Below are 20,262 nucleotides of genomic sequence, written 5' to 3'. Positions count from 1 at the left end.
CCTACTGCCCAGGCTTTTATTCTCTCGCTTATTTCTTTCTCGTATAGCTATAGGCTTAAATCCAAATCCTCTGACTCTGACCAAGGAGTTTCTCTCTCTGAGAACATCTGAGAGATTTTCAATTTTCAAATTCTTCAATTTTGTTGAATATTGAACATATCTCTCCTGGGTATCCAGAATGGAGTTTCAAAGCATGGCATTTGGACAGCACTGATTCTGGGGGCACTGGCCATTTTACCGTCTAAGCTCTGTTACCTCTAGATCTGGTTTTTCCTAAATATAGAAATAAAACTTGAGAACGTGCTAAAATGTGTCAAACTGCATACAAGCTTGGCACAAGTTAGCATATTTCTTAAATTGGAATGTTCCCCCATATACATATGCAACAGTTATTTACACTGACTACAAAGAAAGCCTATGTTTGTTCCATCCACTCTAAAGTGACCTCAATATTCTTTTTAAATTTTCTTATAAGTTCCCTAGTAATCATTTTTTAAATGCTTCCATATTTTTACACATGATCAGCAAATGCATGTCTCAGTTTTCCACAGTATGCCGATATTGTTGGTTTTAAGACATGGCAGACTTTTTTTTAATGGTTTGTGTCATGCCACTAGCTTCTACCTCATGTTAGAGACATGACTGAAAACACCCTCCATATACCTGGCACATATAAGTAGTTGGACCCCAGATGATAATAAATATACAGCTTTTTAATTCTATTCCTTTACCTTAGTTTTATTTCAGCTGAAAAGATAGAATTAGTGCTCAAGAAGATAAACAGCTCAGCGATTATGCCGATTTGGGGGACCTCTAAGCCCAAATGGATATGGAATGGCACCCTTCATTTTAAATCATTTTCTATAAAGAGGCAAATGTAGAGTTAAAGGCAAGAATAAAGGAATGTGCAACCCAAAAGCTGTGCTCACTTTCAATAAAGACAGCCTCAGCGTATTGTATGCTCACCATCAAACCAGTCTTTATAGCACCCATGCCCCCAGATCCACAGCCTCTTCACATGATGAGAGAGGAAAGCAAGGATGATTGGTAGCTACATTATTCTTTAAGAGACCAGCCTCTTGGAAAAGGCTAGGCAGCCCCACACCACAGGGCACAAGAGAGCAAAATAGGAAGGGATCATGAAGTTCTTGTCAACACTCTGTTAGTAATGAGCTTTAAGACTGGGCTCCTGTGCACAAAGCCAGTTCCCTGCCATTTTAAGACTTGGTCAGCTTCCTGTTAATGGACATGTGAGTTATCTGCAGGGAAGTCATTAGACTAAAGTCTCTCTAATGTAGTAACTATGCTGAGAACAGCCATTTGCAACCTCCAGAAGCACTTTAGACTGATAATAGTGATGCAATCATGTGCAGGTTCATATAGGTATAGAGAGAGAAAATGAAGGGTAAAAGGCAAGAGCTTGGAACTAGGAGAAGAATGTAAGGTACCAGTTCTTAACTCTTCTCAAGTTGGAGTTCACTCTGCAGGTTCATTACTAAAAAATCACTCCTTAAATTGCACGTTCTAATGTAGGAGGAAATGCTGTCTTTTGATGGAAATATATGAAATATTTTTTCTAAAAACTTAAAAAAATCTCTCCTCTGATAGCTCTCATATTTGTAGCACACATTACATCACAGAGTAGGATAAATCATTTTCCAGGTCTTGAACCTCAAAATGAAAACAAGCACACCAAAAAAATGTTTTCTTCATACTAACCTTAGCATCAGCCCTGGCCACGTAAATAATTACAGTAATCCCTCTCGAAACACGCGTTGCAGTTACTCACTATTTTAGTACATGTCAGCTTGATGTTCTACAGCTCTGAGGGCCCTGGTTCAGATGTTGGTGAGTCACTACTTGGAGATCATTTGAACAGTAGGGTTGGGAAGAGGAAAGGAGGAATGAGGATGGTAGAGAAGCAGAAATGTTTTCACTTTGTTGTCTTGATAAATCTGAAATTGAGGTCAGCACCCTAGGGCTGCTAGGCAGAAGGAAATCAAGACATATAAGACAGGCCATATGGTGAGCCATAAAACAAGGAAGACATTGGGCATTTAGAAAGAGGACACATATATAGTCAGAGTAAGGGGGAGACTGGCAAAGAAGGCAGTACGCCTTGGTATGTAACACAGCAAAACACATTTACAAAATCTTAAAATAAGAGGCAGATCCTGCAACGTATCTAACAGGAAAACGTTTCCATCTTAAGGTATGTAACATAATATTGAAAATATTTTTACTTAAGGTGCTCTTCGTTGTTTTATTTTAGTGAGCATTTAAAAATTATGAGATCTTTTTTGTATAAATTTACTCATAACTTTGTTTCTCCTCTTTTTTCCATTAGTTGTAAGTCTCCCAATGAGGTGTTTCCTACCAAAGGAGTTTTAGGGATATACTCTGATTTGGGAAAGAATATTATAGTCTTAAAAGACTCCTTTTACTGCGTTTAGTAGGGTCAGTTTAATTTTTTACATGCATAGAAGTGGTAGAGCAGCAGCAGTAATATTTATTATAAATATCAACAGCTGCACTTGCTCACGGTACACATAGATGTGCCTATACCATGCTAAATGCTCTGTCCGCATTATCTCGTTTAATCCTGAAAATAGCTCTCAGATAGTTCTCTACATTTTCTGATAGTAACATTTCAGCTTATTTTAGAAAGTCTATTTCCCTGTCCTCAATTATATTGTAGTCTCAAGAGCAAATCTGTAAGTATATCCCTCATTTGCCATTTTATTCACAGAAGGACTGAGGCTAGGTAGGATGAGGCAACTAAGGTACTCAGCTTGGGTTCAGAATTTAAGGTGATGCCCCCCTCCAAAAAAAACATAGTAATCAAGATAAATTACATTTTAATGCAATATTTTAAAAAGCCGAAAGATAGCTTCAATGTTTTCTATGCTGTCCATCGAACAACCCTTCGTTAGCACCCGTTCCCCCAGATCCATAGCCTCCTCCTTCCTAAACCCCAGTGCTGGTCAGGTTATAGAGAAATGGATGCATTTATTTACTGCTAATGGCACTGTAAACTGATAAACAATGTAGAAAACTTCATGGAAACGTTAAAAGCTGTAAAGATACTCATTTGTGGCACATTCAAGAAATATGATTTGGCATCGTCTAAAAGTTCTGGGTGCTTGGGAATGCACAGATGAGGTTCCCATTCTCACGGGCTTTACCTTCTAGAGTATCTAGGAAAATAAACAAGTAATAAAATAAGCAATCTCAGAGAGTGATAAGTACATGAAGACATGGCAGTATGATTTCTTTTTAAAAAGAGGAATAGCATTGTAAAATTGTAAGCCATATGAAGGCTGGGATTTTGACTATGTTGTTTACCTTTATATCCTTTGTACCTATGACAGAGCCCATCACATAGTAGGTGCTCAAGAAATATGTGTTGAAGAATGAAGGTGGTAAGAGTGTAGTGAGTGTAAGGAGAGTGAGAGGTGATGAGATTGGAGACTGGAGGCAAAGGGGGTGAGGAAAGGCCTTGTAGGCTACAGTTGCGATATTACTTCCAATATAGGAAGCCTGGGGAATTAAGTTTATGACCTAGTAATCTGACTCTTTAGTGTTTCTCCCAAGAAAACAAATCAATGGAGTAAAAACCTAGTTGCCCAAAGATGCTCATTACTGTGTTGTATATTAAACTATTTAAAAAGACTTGGCACCAACTTAACCAAGATTAAGGGAATGGGGAAATATTTAGTATATCATGGTTCATGAACCCCAGTGGAATATTACACAACGTTAGGACAGTATTATGAAGACTTTGAAAACATAGGGAATGCTTCATATGTTCTCTGAAGAAAGAATAAAAAATGTTATGCATACTAGCATATTAACTCTAAAATTGTCTGTGAACTGTGATCGAAATGTAATATAAGAGATAAAAATAGTTGTGTTAGGGTAACAGAATTTTGGGTGATTGTTTTTCTACTTTACAAAAATTATCTTTAGTGTTATTGCCACATTATTTTAATAAAAATATGTTGCTAAATTAGTATAGAGTTTCTTTTTGGGGTTATGAAAGGATTTTGAAATGGATATTGGTGATGGTTGAACAATATTGTGAATGCTGTTAATGCCACTGAATTGTACACTTGAACATGCTTAAAATGGCAAATTTTAGGTTACATATATTTTACCACAGTTTAAAAAAAAACCCAGATCTCTTCTATAATCATCATTATGGTTTAGCAGCCTCCAAGATGGCCCCCCAGTGGTCCCTGTCTTCTGGTCTTCACACCGTTGGGTAGTCCCTCCCACATTCTACTAGGATTGGTCTTGGTGACCAGTAGTATATGGCAGAAATGATGGCACATTATTTCCAAGGTTAGGTTCTAAAAGATTGAGGTTCCCATCTTAGCTGTCTCCCTATTTCTTGGTTCACTGACTCTGGGGAAGCTAGCTGCCATGTCATGTGAATAGTTCCTCCATCTGGGAGAGGGGCCCCCATGGTGAGGAACTAAGGTCTCCTGCCAACAGCCACGTGAGGGAGCCACCTAGGAGTGGATTCACCAGGCCCAGTCAAGTTTCAAATGACTGTAGCCCTGGACGTCACCTTGACTGCAACCCTGTGAGAGACCTTGAGCCAGAACTACCCAGTTCAGCTGTTTCAGGATTCCTGACCCCCAGAAACTAATATGACCTCAATATGGGCTTAAGTTTGACTTTTAGGAATTTAAAGAGAGCTTTTTAAATGCAGGTTTTGAAAGGAAATTTTATGTGGAAAAAATATACAGCGTGATAAAAATTACAAAGAAATAAAATGATGTGTTTGCTCAGACCTATACACATAGAAGTAAACACCGAGTTGATAAAAAAATCATTTATCTGAATTATAGACTTATGAGATGTTTTTATTTTCTCTTATATGTTTCAGGATTTCTCTTATATGTTTCTAAATTCTCTAGAATGATCATGTCATACTTTTATAATGAGGAAAAAAGATATAAACAGAGCTTTAAGAACGATGATACAGAGAAGAGAGCATCTGCATCTGAAGCACATAACATGCTCTACCCTCATTTGCTGTGTGACTCTGGCTGTATGGCTTCTCCTCTCTGAGCCTCAGTTCCCTCATCTATAAGGAGGGATAATGATGTTCATCTCATAGCTGGGGATGCAGAATAAGGGAGACGACTTGTGAAAAGTCTCTAGCACACAGTAAATCCTCAATAGATGCTTCAGCTCCTTTGTATACCTTCTCATAGTATTTAGAACAAGGGTGTCATTTGCTGGCTGATCATGTCCTTTGTGATAATCAAGGGAAATCGGATAGTTCAACAGGTAGTTGGTTCAGTGTGCAGCCTACAAGAAAGTCTGTGACGGGGAAGATAGGCTCCTTTGTAGGAGCAGTAAGTATTAAAAGCTATTTGATTTTTCTTCCTAAAGATCATCAGGCCCTTGTAGAGGACACCCAACTCTTCAGTCTTAATCCAAGTCTTGTTTTACACATAAACACACAGGCCAGTTCTTCTTGTATCATAATGAAATCATATATTTTCAAATTCCAGGTGCAATGTCACAAGATAAAGAAGCTGAAATGATAGTCCACAGAAAATATATTTTTCATTTGCCCAGAACCAAACTTTAATAACCCATAAGTTCTGATCTAACTGAATTTTTGTTCATATTTATTTAAATGGGAGAACTGGTTTTGGTGATTTTCTCCAATCCTAACCATCTAATATCTTTAACCTACAAGACAACAATTCTTTTATTTATTTATTTATTTTTAAGGGGTAGGGAAACATTCTCCCTTCTATATCAGCTCAGGATGCTAAACTGTGTGTTGTTTGCCTTAAAAAATAAACTTTCCTTTTTACATTTTTCTTGTTATCTTGGATCATGTCCAGTCTCTAAGGAAATAAACATGTGAAGAAAGAGTTCTGTGGAATGTTAACTGCACTGGTATTTTTCTTCCTTTTATCATGCCTCAAGATTTGCCAAAGTTGATGTAAATTCACCATGCCTTCTTTAAAAAGCATAACAGCAAGGCATTCTTCCTGTAGGAGTCGGACTGTAAAAGGTGATTTCATTTTAGTCCATTTTGTTTAAGTCTGTAAAAAGCATTAAGTGAAAAATCTGATATATTTGTTAGGGCATTTATTGCATTACTAAGTTATATTTTCAGTTCTCAGTGAAAGATTTATTGAGAGGTTTTAAAGAGGTAAACTTTGAAGAGGTTTTGTTCAGAATTAAAGAATATTTTTTCTTCTCTTTTGGTGAAATAATATCACACAAAATTATACTTTTTAGGAGCTATTCTTAGCATTGTTTACAGTCAAAGGACACACCCGTTCCATTATGGTGAAGCAGATATCACCTTCCAAAACCAACCTCTGTTGATGAGATTTGTAACTTCTCTAGGGTTTCAGAGGCATGAAAGGCTGTGAAGTTACCATTTTCCATTAACTCAAGTCACCCTAATATTGATGCACCAGTAAGGTAAACTACTTTGCAGGAGTCTTTTAGAGTGAAAATGTTTTTCATATTGGACTAAATATTTGTAACTGATCCATCTTAAATGTAAAAATATAAGCTATTGCTAAACTTTAATGTGGATTGATTTCTTTTTTGATAGATGAAGATTTTAATTTAAATTCTTGACACAATCTTTTATCATCAAAAAATGAGTGTTGTCTTTTTCAGATGAAACAGTGCTATAATCAACCACTTTGAATTCAGGAAAGTTGGATAATCACTATTCTCTAAATAGCATAAATATCAAAAACATCACAAGGGTAGAAAACTCATTAACAATTTACTCTGCTTCACTCTTGATTTACTAAAAATGTTTTGAAAACTTGTGAAATTATATGATCCTTTTAATTGATTTAAACAACTTATGGTAAGAAAAGGTCAATCTTTACAGCAATCCTGTGGAGGAGAGGGCTACTAATTTTATCCTGATCTGTATCCAGAAGTCAGAAAGTTTGAGTTGTTGATGTCCTTTAGTTAGCAATGGAATTCCATATGGGGGAAGGTCATGTCCTTAGGAAGGTCTAGTGTTTATGATTGGATATAACAGTTAACAAAGTAACTGGGAAGTTGGAAATCAATTCTGTTGAATGCACATCCTTTGGGTTTTGAAGATGTTATACACAGATTTTGTTTTAAATATTCTGTAAGTTTTATCCTGATTACAAGGATTAATTGTTATTTCTGTATTTTATTTATTTATTTTACTGAAATAAGATACATCATTTTTTACCATGTCCTTCAGTCAGAGGATTGAAAAGTAATTATTTTTGCCTCTTCTGCTGTTAACCACATTATTAAAGTAAAATACTAAACAAAAATATAGAATCATATGATCACTAGTCAACAAAATCTAGGAACCTTTTCCAAAATATAGGTATAATGCCTGATAGGTTTGTGCTATTCCTATATATAAAAAATGTCAGTGATTGGCAGCTTGTAACAAATCTTAGAGAAAATTTTTTAAATTACATTATATAGTTGTGTAGAATTATAAGTGATTAGATTTATATAAGCTACTAAAAAACACAATTTTACAACTCAAAAAAATCACTGCTACTAGGTACTGGAGAAGAATTGAAAAGGAGATTAAAGTGGAGTCTCTGCAAAAACAATGTAGTGAACCAGTTAACTGTTTCTTTCCTATAAGCAAGTTGCATGCAAGCATGATCCACTTTTGTGGAAAATAAGTTTAAATACACAGGGCTTCTGTTGAAAAGAATATAACAAGAAGTTCACTTATATTAGCTTTTCTTTGTGAATATTTTATGATAATATCTGCATCTATAGATTTATGAGGTGTAAATATGAAAATCTATAGCTCCGTATTAGCACATGGAAAAGGCTAGTATAATTGCATAAGTTAGCCAATTTTTTAAAAGCCAGACCGCTCTTCATTTGATTTCAGACTGAACTTAAACATTCAAAGACATGTCTTTTGGGGGGGGAGGGTAGAAAATTATAATAAATAAAATCAAAGCTAGGAAATTTGGGGTAAATATTATCTAGCTAAGCTCTGAAATCCAAAGCAAGAATTTAGTGTTTTCCTTTTTCTGCTCACCTTTTGGCAGTTTATAATACTCCTAAGGGTGTCAGTGCTAGCGTTTTCAAAAGCTCAATTCATTTACACCCTGCTGAGGGCTCTACAGCACTTTCTGTATTTTTCCACCAGATAGAGTTTTCTGCAAGGGCAACTATGTGTTGAGTAAGGGTTAGATCTGAAGGCAAGACCCAGCAGTGCAGATTAGTATGACTGGCTTTGGGGATTATTCATCTTGTTCACATTAAGGCTGGACTCTCCCTGTTGTCTTTATTTAATATAGGGCACTGGAGGTATTAAAAAGAATATAGAAAGAATAGTCTCTATAACAATAGAGTTCAGAATTAAAGGAAGAGAGAGAAATACAGAAACATGTAAGGTATCTTTAAAAACAACTTTAAAGTAATCCAATAATCCCTTTACAAACTGAGTAACATACAGCTTTGTGTGTGTGTGTAATCTATATGTATATGTATGTACACATATATACATACAGTAAATCTTTGGCATGACATGTAATGGGCACTAAAGAGTCAGAAATTTCTGTACGTTCCATTTTGTAAGTATGGCCCTTTGATTATCTGGATCAAATAAAATAATATGTGTGAAAACACTTTGTAGACTGTAGAACACTCTACAAGTAGCACTATGATATAGCATTTTAACAATCAAGTAAGCTGACCGTTATGGGAATGAGTGTCTTCCAGGGAGATTGTGTCATTAAACAGTTTAGCTAGAATAAATGAATGAGAGCTGAACAATTTTCTGTGCACAACAAAACACAACCTATTTATGGAAGCTAATATAAAAATGTTACCTGCTTACCTTGAGGGGAGGACTCTTATTTTTTTTTTTAACAGCAGTGTGTTGACAAAGAAAGTCTCAGTGTAAAACAACTCTGTCTTCATTATTAACATACCCAAGAGTCTTGCCTCTCATTTCATTGCACAGCCCAGCTCCTGGACTTGAGATTCACTGCACAGACCTAAATCTTTCCTTATATTAATCTTTATTTTCCCCAGGAGTTTATTCCAGTGTCAGGGATTCCCTTCATCTTCTGCTTGACCAATTACTGGCCCTTCTTTGCAAAATAAATAAATTCAAGCCTGTTTTTTAAAAATAAGTCACTTTTTGAAAAATCAGAGTGGTTTTATGACTGCAGTCTTCCCTCTAAGTTAGAACTTTGACAAGAAGGTGATTAAATGCACATTTAGCTTTTCATATATATATATATATATATATATATACAAGAGTGCTGTATCTGACAGTTCTAGTTGGTACAGTTGAGGAAACAGTCAGACTTGTTTTTATTGGTGGGTGGACTTCTTCACAAATCATTTTCAAGAGATCAGTTGTTGTCTAACCCAGTGGCCAGTGCCCATGTTGGCATCCTTGGCACAGAGACAAAATGTGCACTGTCAAATAAAAGGACCCAGTCCATTTGTCTTTGCTCTGTGATGAGTGTGACAGTGAGTAAAGCATGAATATAGAGACCCTCCCCATCATTCACTCCAAGTCGCTCTATTTCCAACTCTGTGAGACAAAGCACACTCTTATGCTTCAGACATAGGCCCACAGTGTATGTCGTTTTTTCCCATCATAAATTGCAAGTGAGGAGTATTCTAGAATGTTTTGTTCTTTTTATTAATTTCCTTTTAAGCCTTTATATGGAAGTCAGTATCTCCATTGAATGCTTTAATAAGTAGATTGAACCTGCTACACCTCTACCCTTTATGTTCAGCTTTCATGAGCTAAAATATTAATAAATCGCAGCGAAGGTTTTTATAGACATATTTAGAAGTCAACTCTTAGGAACAAAATGTAACTTGTTTTAGTTGTTCTGCAAGCAGATGTATCATCAGTTTTAGAGGGAGTCTTTTGGCACTACAACGTGAAAAAACAAACAAAAAAACCTTGCAGGCCCAGTTTATAAAGTAACTTTAAAAAGACAAGGATGAATTTCCTTCCTACTTCAAAAAAAAAAAAAGTCATCCTCTGAGACATGTATACTTTGAAGATGTTCCTTAGGGACCAGAATTTAACCTTAAGATGTTTTTACCCCAAAATGATTGTTTACTTTTAAATTCATGTGTCTCAGGTAAAGTAAAACCTCTTGTAAGTATAAAAATTAATATAGTCAGTTCTCAATCAAAAATTCAGTCATTCAACAAATGCCATGTCCCCACTCTGTACCAGGAACCGTGCCTCATAGGAAATGCCCTTTTTGGCTTGCCATTGCCCAGTTCTTCCTCTTTCTCGTGCCACCATTTTCATCCTCTACTTTCAGTTTTCTCTGCCCAACGTTGACAGTCTTCCTTAGTGTGGCAAAAGACTTTGGCTTTGCTTTGCTCTTTATTTTCAAGATGGCTTAGAAACTTAGGTGAGCTTTTAAAGCATTTAGTTGACAGGTTGAGTGAAGAGAAGTGAGAGGCACTGTTGGATCACTGCCTTGGTGGCAGAGAGGGGAGCTGTGGTAGGTGAGCGATGGCAGGCCAGTGTGACTCTGCTCACCCTCCCTGCCTCCAATTCACACTCAGGTTCTTCCTAGGTCAGAGGACATGTAATGTTAGAGCTAGACAACCCTTAATGACCATATGTTCCATCTTCCTCGTTTCTGAGGTACAAAAATCTGACCTGCACAAGGAATAAAGAAAATATCCTGCTCTATAGTCATGGTTTAAAGCTGTTTTTGCTATTCATGTTACATTCTTTCATATTTTTTTTTTAAAAACTCAGGTAAAGTGTACGTGTGTGTGTGTGTGTTGCATAGATAAGGACTAGGAAAACGATGAAATTTGTTATGATTAGAATAGCAGAATACTATTATTTTCAACTGTATTAAAAGCATTTGATTGAAAGTTACTCATAAGATTTTCTCCACAAACATACTCTGAATTCAGTAGAGATTGTTTCTCTTCATTTTCATACAGATTTATAATTTTTAAATTCCTTAAGGTTTTTCCCAGGGAGTTTCCACAAACAACATCTTTTAAAAGCAATGAATATGGGGCTTCCCTGGTGGCGCAGTGGTTGAGAGTCCGCCTGCCGATGCAGGAGCCACAGGATCGTGCCCCGGTCCGGGAAGATCCCACATGCTGCGGAGCGGCTGGGCCCGTGAGCCATGCCCACTGAACCTGCGCGTCCAGAGCATGTGCTCCGCAACGGGAGAGGCCACAACAGCTAGAGGCCTGCATACCGCAAAAAAAAAAAAAAAAAACAATGAATATGGAATGAACGTGACGGTTTCTGTCCCACGTACCCTTCCCCGTTTATGTGAACCTCCAGGAACGTAGAGCTGGCTGAACTCACCCTGTGAGCTGACAGGCACAGTTCTGACCGCCTGAGGCCGACCCCCACTTGGTAACCTGGCATCCAGCACTGAAATCCATAGGAGGGCCTCACCATTAGCAGTTGCATCTCCTCATTTGCTGGGACATCCCTTGAGGCTCCCCTGGGACACAGAAGTCCCAGTGACAGTCACTCACAGAGGGCCAGCCTCCACCCCTGATGTCTGAATGTTCCTTGTGAAAAACCTGCAACACCCCATCTCTCCAAACTGCTCCCTGTGCTGAATTTCCTTGACCAGTCCCCCTGCCCTTTCACACGTCTAGATGGCCTGATCTCCGTTCCTATTGATCAAGATGTAGAGCCATTTGAAAAAATTCTCTGGACCCCTTTCTTAACCTCTCCCACCCCCAGCCTCAGACAATCACTGATCACTTTTCTGTTTCTATAATTTTGCGTTTTTCAGAATGTCATCTAAATGAAAGTATATAGTGTGTAGCCTTTGGCTTCTTTCACTTAGGATAATGCATTTGAGAGTCATCTATAAAGTTAAGTGGTGAAGGAAGGAACATTAGCCTGAAATAACTTCAATTATCTAGTTTTTGAGACTTAATAGAGGTAATCTAAAAGAATTAGTTTTAAAAAAAGAGGCAAGACAACACCACCAATTTAGTGCTTATTCCAGGGAGAAAGACCTAAAAACTGTAAGTGTGGATGATTTTATAGTAACTAATTAGATTATACAGATTATAAATATTTATCTGTAGGGGGAAAAACAGTCTCTTCTGCTACCGCTAAAAATCACCTAAAATGTTGGATAAAATACAAGCACATCCGTTCAAATGCATATGCATAGCTCAACCAAGAAGAAATTAACTGAAATTTCCAGGGGCCAAGAATGAAAAGAACAGAATGATAAGTAAGTGCTGAAGTTGCAGCTGCCCTTGAGGTATTGCTAAAACAGAAACGTGGAGCTGCTTGACAGTCGGGAATCAAGGCTTTGGGCCTGAGAAAGTTAGGAGGGCATAGGAGTTGAGATTCCCCACAGAGAGTCAAGACCCTCAAAGCACTTCAGCCAGTAATGGGCTGGCTAAAAAAAAAAAAAAAAAAATCTGCTTCCAGCAAAGAGAGACTTCAAGGACAATTGTTTGTGTTGCCCTTGGCTCTGAATGGGGATGAAAAAGACTCCCCTGAGAATTCTACAAGTTTAGGTTTAAATTTACATAACTCACTTGGTCTCAGAAGCCAACAGAAAGAACTTGGAGTACATAGGTGTTGAGAGAGCTCCAGCGCTCCTAGCAGAAGCAAAAGAAAATCCCTATAGAGAAACATATTCTCAACCCAGGTGCTTCAAGACTCCCACAGATTATCAAAGCCAAGCATGAGCCCAAAATCCAGAATTATAAAACGTGAAAAAGTCATTGTGAGTGAGGGTCAGTAGCAAAAGCAACAAAACTGGACTCCTCCACCTCACCCAGAACTTCAGCTATTGGGAATTATCAGACATAGAACAAAACTGTATTTAAAATATTGTAAAGAAATAAAAGATCAAATTAAAAACTTGAACAGGAAACCATTAAAGTTGAAAATGAAAATTTGTCAGAGATTTTAAAAGAACTTATAAGAACAAAATGAATAAGGAAAACAGCATATTAGATGCACCTGATTAGAGAGTTAGTTGAGTTAGAAGATGGCTCTGAAGTAATTACTCAGAATGGAGAACAGAGAGACTAACAGATGGAAAATATGAAAGAACAAGTGAAGACATGGAAAATTTAATAAGATGGTATTACATTGGAGTTATAAAACGACGGAAGAGAGAGAATTGAGCAAAGGCAATGTTCGGAAAGTAATGGCTGAGATCTTCTTCCAGAATTGATGAAAGACATGAAACCTCAAATTCAGGAAACACTATGAATACCAAGCAGGTTAAATCAAAAGAACCCCATACATTGCAAACTGCAGACCTCTGAGGTGGAAGAGAATAGCTAACAGGCAACAAGAAAAGCCTGTGTAATAGCTTCTGAGTTAAGGGAAGATGCTTTGAACCTAAAATTATTTCTCCAGCTGACTATTATCCTGTATGAAAACAAAACAGAGAATTTGCCACCAAGCTCTTTAGTCATAGAAAGAACTTCTGAAGTTTGTATTTCAGATACAAAAAAAGTTATCTGGGAAGGAATGTCTGGAACATGAAAAGAAAGGTGATTAAATAAATGATAAACATGGGTAAATCTAAATAATAATAACCAAGACAGTGTTTAATCTGTGTCCTTATGTAGAAAGTAGAAATAAAATATTAGACAGTATAACATGATAGGACTAGTGTCATCAGAATTCAAGTGTTCCTATGTTTTTTTATTGTTTGGCAGGAGGGTAAAGAGAAAGTGTAACTTTGAACTTTAAATAGTTAAAAAGTTAAGGAGCCATACACTTGGAGAAATAAGGGTGAAGGTATATTCAAAGTGTGGAAGTTTCTTCACATATCCTTGATGGTATTAAAAACACTAAACCAACTTACCCCCAAAGACGACTCCACTGGCTGCAGTTTGGGCAGTTGTGTGGTGTTCTTAGTCTTATATTTATTAAGTTTCTGCAGGGAAGTGGAAGTTATTGCCAGGAACACAGCATGACCTCTAAACAGACAAGTGAACTATACAAATTCATTACTGTTTCACCAAGAAGGTCCATCAGAGGGCTTAGCTAGGACACAGGAGGATTGAATTAAAACCAGGAAAGCACATTACAAGAGTTCTGACCTAGGTGGGCTAAACCTGGGGGAACTTCCCTTCTGTTGCCTCATTATTGGATTTCAGATTTGCTGAGGCTTGCCAGTAGGATCATTTCACTTCCCGTTAATCCCAACCTCATATGCAAAGCACTGAGAATTTCAAATGTAGTGTATTGTAGTAGACTTCAGTTTCCTTACATCATCCTTTACATCACTTCTGTGTTCTATATACAAAAAATTTTATTTTTTATAGTCTATCGAGTGTTTTTTTTTAACCTAAATTAATATGGCACAAATTAATTGACCAACTTTTGTGAAGTCATACACAGGATAGTCCAACCAGTGTGACTTTAACAAATTTATAGAGGAACTTAAAAAGTGGGGCATTACCACAAGGGTAAAAATATGTGAAGCAACTTACAACACTGCTTTTGTGGAGAAAAGGCATCAAGTTCTGGGTTGGCCAAGGGATGGTGATGCACTGCCATCCAACCAGACTGTGAATGACTGGTTACGTCTTGTAAAACACGAAGTTTCCTGAAAAACTGTCAGCATGTTGCAGGTCTTGGGAGAGTTGTCTTAGCATTAATTGAAAATGGAATGAAATATGAATATGCAGTGAAGTTCATGAGGCAAAAGTGGAGTGGAGATTTTGAAAGCCAGCAACTTTTGTATATGGAGAAATATTGTCCTAAAATCCTGCTGCACTTCATAGATACCAGGAGCCATAGAAATACTGTTGAAGTCAATAAAGCTGGGCTACCTGATGTCTTAAGTTCCTTGGAAATAGAACTTTAGACAGGACCCCATTTATTGTGTATATTAGCCAACATGTAGACTTGGTGAATGATAAGTCTAATGACGCTTTCACAGGAACGTTGATAAGCAGTTTTATCAGGCCTCAAGCTTAGCAGAATTGCAGGCTCTGTGTTTGTATTATGATCAGCCTGTTTGGAAACTTAGCAAAAGATTCTTGCTGTTCAGCATTTAAATTATGCTTATCATTTTGATCAATTGACCTTTCCTGAAACCATGCAGTATTGGGTTATAAGTCTTCTTCACATCTATTCCCATTCCAGAATCTTATCATTATATAAGAAATTTAAAGAGATTGGGTGCCGAAATAGCCAGCACAATGCTTGTGTGTTCTTAATATCATGCAGAATTAAAATCCCAGGAACTATCCTTTGTGGTTTGTCCCCTCAGTCATTTCAGACATTGATAGTAGGGCCTATATGGCTACTTGCCTGCTACTTTATGTCTGTATCTCCCATATTTAAAACAGTATACATCCGATTTGTGTAACCACAGATTTTGTTGGCTTTTGACCATGTCTTATGCTGATTTTTTCTTAATGTCTTTCTATAAATCTCATTTCGTGCTGTTATGAAAACCTCCATTTTGAAAATCACAAATCTCCGGTTGTAAAGTTCATGGGAAGTCCACATTGTACAGAAGCACGTATCTTTAATGTTGCCAGACAAAAGTGTCTTAAAATTAATTTAATGTTTGCACTTCAGGGTGCAACTTAAAAGAGAAGGCCTGAAAAAAGAGTGGGAGTGAGCATTAAGTATTTTTGGCAGAACATTGTGTTTGTCTCATGTTGGACATATGGAATATGCCCTTTAGTCAGTATTTTTTTTAATTGTAGACATTTGTTGTTGTAGCTTAAATAATTCTGAATCAAAATTTCTGAAAATCCTTTAATTTTTTCCAGTTTTTATTGGAAGTTGTTTTGCTGACTGTTGCTGTTAGAAGTGTGAATTTTTTGCTTTTCTCCCAGTCTTTCTTACAAGAAGAGAAATTTGTTTCTGCTGACAAATTGAGCAGACATCTGATATTTTATATCCCTGTTGAAGTGTATATATTCCTGTTGAACCTAATATTTGTATACTTGATAATTTGTCTTATTATGTAATTGATAAATGGTGCTTATGTTGATGTTTGTTCAATCATATATATGATATAAATATCATATATTTATACTATCTGGATTGTATGATTATAGTCCTTTGGGAGAAATAATTTATCACTGTACACCAGCTTGTAAAAACCTAGTGCTAGAGTTTAAACATCAAAATAAATATTGAAATACAAAAAGAAAAAGAAAAGAAAGAGAGTAACTAGTAAACACATGGAAATAGAATGTATAATTTCTAAAATAGAAGATGGAAAATGTTGAATTTTAAAAGTCAATCCAAAAGAGGGCAATGAAAGAGGAAAAAGATAAGGCAGGACAGAATAGGATGCCAGATTAAAATGGTAGCAGTAATTCCAAATATTAATATATCAGTAATCATGACATATAAATGGATTAAATTTTCTCCTTAGAAGACAAGGATTGTTTAATTGGATAAACATTAAACCCAGCTATGATATATTTATGAGACACCTTAAAATTATGGATATGAAATATTAAAAGACAGTGACAAAAGGTATGCCAGGCAAATACTAAGCAAAAGAAAGCTGAGGTCATTAAATTAATAAGAAAAAAATGAACTTTAACCCAGAAAGCTTTATTAAAGAAGTTCACCACGGAAAGATTAAAGACTGAATTTACCAGGAAAAGTTAACAGCGCTAGACTGTTAAGCACTTAATTACCCAGCTTTACAATATATAAAACAAAACTTGGGGGGAATTGTAAGGAAAGATTTTAAAATCTAATATCACAATGGGAGACTGAAAACAACCACAGTCATTCTAACATTCTGATAAGGTGAACTATGGCTTGGGATAAAACTTCCAAATAAGGTATCCCAGAAGTATCATGTCTCAGACCACTTAGATGGACTCAAAAAGTGGTTCTGGTAATGATGAAGATTCTGATGTTGAAAATGCATGTGGAGAGTTGGAATAAAAATGGTTCTTGAAATACAAGTGAGGATATAGCAAACTTTCTAAATTAAAATTTTGTGTGATAATTCAGATGTTTGTGTATAAACCAGATAACACAAATAAGCATTTGATTATTTTATTGACTTTATTAACAAGTTTAGTCAGTTTGGGGGAGGAGAAATGTCTTCTTGGTAATTCCTTATATTTAGGTCTATATGTGTTCAATATAAATGTGATCAACAGTCGACTGCAAAAACAAATACAACTTTAAATATTTATAATTCTTCAAAATAGTGAAACCATGCTTCAAGGATGATTTATGGCTTGTTGGAGCTGGAAGGACTGCAGACATAATGTGGTTAATCACTCTTTAACAGAGTCAGGCCTAAAACTTAGATCTAGTCTCAGTCTGGCTGGCACTGTCATTGTGTTTTATCAAAGCTGTATAAAATGGATACCAATGTGTTCACCATGGTTACATACAAACTGTATGTTCAATATAAGTGCAGTTTTTGCCATGAAGTCTGCCTATCTCAAACTTTGCATTTGATATTTAGAAACATATTAATGAAAAAAATTTAATAGCAAAAGAGTCTTAGGAAGAGGAAGGAATAATTTGGATGGCCCTGGACCCTATTAAAAGAAAGAAAGAAGAAAAAAAAAAAACCGCACAATTTTAAGAATGCCTCCGTTTCCTGTAGACAAATTTCTCTTTGCCGGGTAGAGACATTTAAAACCAAGATACTGATCAGTTTTTTAAAAAACAGCATTACAGCAGCCAGACACTGAACCAATGGGTGAGACCTTCACCTATAAAGATTTAGGGAGAAGGTCTCTTAGATTGGATCTTTGGAGTAATATTTTTCTTTGCTCTTCTCCCTTCTTCTTCCTCTGCCCAAATCCATGACCTACTTTCCTCTTCCTCACTCCCAATCCATCCCCTCCCCCCACACCATAACATTTTAAATCAATGCTAAAGAGTTGCTTGAGGAGGGGAAGGGAGAGAATTGTTGGTCACTAGAAAAGATGTTTATTGGCTCATGGCTTGTTTTGTAGCTTCAAGGCTTTTGAAAGAATACCCACTAGCAGGTGCAACTTTTCTTCACATTCTTCTGGCTGCTTAAGGGTCACTGTACTTACTTCATCTTGTAGAAACTCAGGAATCTGTGGGTAAAAGCCTTTAGGAATGACCTGAGAGCTTTGCACATGCAAAACCACTTTAAGAGTCAACTGGTTCTGGGTGGGTTTGAATCTGCTCAACCTGCTAACTGAGCAAACCATTACCTTCTCTGACTTCCACTTCGCTCCCCCTGCTGTTAGACAGAAACAGAGTTATCTTGTCCGAATAGTAAATAGGAGAGTGTGTGAAAAGCGCCTAGGAGAGCGCTTGACACATGTTCACCTACTCATAAATGGTAATCATTATTAGGAAGACTTTAATTATCATTTTTATGTTAACTATTTGGGTTTGATTGCCCTGAGCAGTGAAATAGAGATTCCATGGAAAACAAGGCTGGGCTGGACAGTGTGGTCTGCTACCCATTTGAAAGTAGTACCACATGAAAGATTTTACTCCTCTGCTTTTTTGGTAATCTTGAGACACATATTTTCTCTCTGCTGTCGTTTTAAAGGTCATCTTGAATTGATTCAGTCCCATATGGTTTAAGCCTATCCCCTTTGTTAACCTGCATGTTAATGTTATGATTAATATTTGAAAGGGTACTTATTCCAATAATTTTTTTTCAATGTAAGAAAATGTAAATTCTTAAAGGAAAAAGTAACTTTAGTAACTAGAGAATTTAATAGTAGATTTATTTTAATTCTCCTGGTTATTTTGTATTAATTTTCCTGTAAATGTATCCAGATGTGTATGCAGTACCTATATTCTATGAACAAATTCTGGCAACTATTTGATAAATTATCTTCTGAAATTTTCTACCTTGGGACCTAATTCTATCCTGAAAATATCAATCCTTTGCTTATAGTAAAATACATTACATCAATGAGGAAAGCGAGAGTAAAAGCTGGTTTACAGTAACGGATACTCTAGGAACTAATGTGAATTCTGCTTTTTATTTTCAACAGGCAATTTAACTTGTTTTCTTGGCCAGGAATAAATAAATACTGAAAAATTAGGTGAGCCTTATGTCTTACTTAGGGGATTTTCTTGTTTGTTCTGATTTCTCTCTTTTTTGCTTGTGTTTTCAGGCTCAGCTATGTGAATCATGCAGAGGATCTGGCCTCCAAACTCCTACAGTGTTCCCCAAAGAACAGACTGTCAGCACAGGCCGCCTTGAGCCACGAGTATTTTAGTGACCTGCCCCCACGGCTATGGGAACTGACTGATAGTGAGTATGACAAATTCAAAACATCCAATCGAAGCAGGGACATGATTTTAGCATCTATGTGTAACACACATGTAGAGAGGTTCACATGTTTATATGTGCATCTCTCTAATATTACGTATGCTTGTATATGCATTGCCTGTGTGTGTGTGTGTGTGTGTGTGTGTGTGTGTGTGTAGAGAGAGACAGAGAGAGAATGGGGGGAGGGGGGTAGTGTGTGTATATATTTAGTGGAATCCTGCCATTCAATTGCTAGCTTACCAGACACAGGAAGAAAATGGATTCCTTTTTTGCTATCTCTGCTCTGCAGTCAGCAGCTGCATGTCTTTGTATTTGATTATGTGTGTGTCCAAAAAAATGATATGAGCAGTCATAAAGGAAAAGGAAAATATGATTTACATATTTAGTGCCTTATGCGTATAGTATTTTTTAGCTGGCTGCAGTACACAGAGTAGGAATGATTCATTTCTATTTGATTCTCAGAGACAATCTTGGTTGTAACAATAACCTTAAAAAGGGCTGCTATGCAGTGAGCTGACGAACAGAGTTGGCAATTGGCTAATGCGCTGAATTGACATGTAAGAACTGAAGAAATGTAATTCATTTCAACTACAGATGCTCTTGGTATTCATACAGAGCTCTTCTCTGGATCTTTTAAAACAAAACACATTCCTGGGTGGGTTTTTGTTTTGTTTTTACAAAAGTGTTCATATTTACACAGCCTTTTTCAATTACATTTTAAATATTTGGGGGAGGATTTATGACTGGGAGGATCTCATCTTTCTTCCAAAGTGTGAAACAAAATTCTTGTGAAATTTTGCAAAACACTATTGCAGTAAGAACACTTTTGTTCAATGGTGATACATTCTTTCCAAATGCCAGTGAAAGATATTTCTCCTCATACTCTTTTCTTTTTGCCTTAAAAATTAATATACTGCATATATGGATGGATATTATATCATTTTTAATCCTTGTGTACACATCACTTACCATAGACATACATAAAATTTCTTTATTCCCTTAGACTTTT

The 20,262-nt window shown here is 36.5% G+C and overlaps 1 protein-coding gene across 6 annotated transcripts in view; it reads left to right on the top strand.

The window, feature by feature from the left end:
• CDK14 (cyclin dependent kinase 14) overlaps positions 1-20,262 on the top strand; it is a 591,939-nt gene that overhangs the window by 488,584 nt on the left and 83,093 nt on the right. For all 6 annotated transcript variants that reach the window (XM_065884381.1, XM_065884384.1, XM_065884382.1 and 3 more), the window contains one exon: positions 19,096-19,235. In XM_065884381.1, the coding sequence (XP_065740453.1) occupies positions 19,096-19,235 (140 nt within the window). The remainder of the gene's footprint in view (positions 1-19,095; positions 19,236-20,262) is intronic.

The sequence above is a fragment of the Phocoena phocoena genome, chromosome 9 (genome assembly GCF_963924675.1).
Source record: "Phocoena phocoena chromosome 9, mPhoPho1.1, whole genome shotgun sequence".
Classification (NCBI taxonomy): domain Eukaryota; kingdom Metazoa; phylum Chordata; class Mammalia; order Artiodactyla; family Phocoenidae; genus Phocoena; species Phocoena phocoena.
This window is presented reverse-complemented; position numbering and strand designations above follow the sequence as displayed.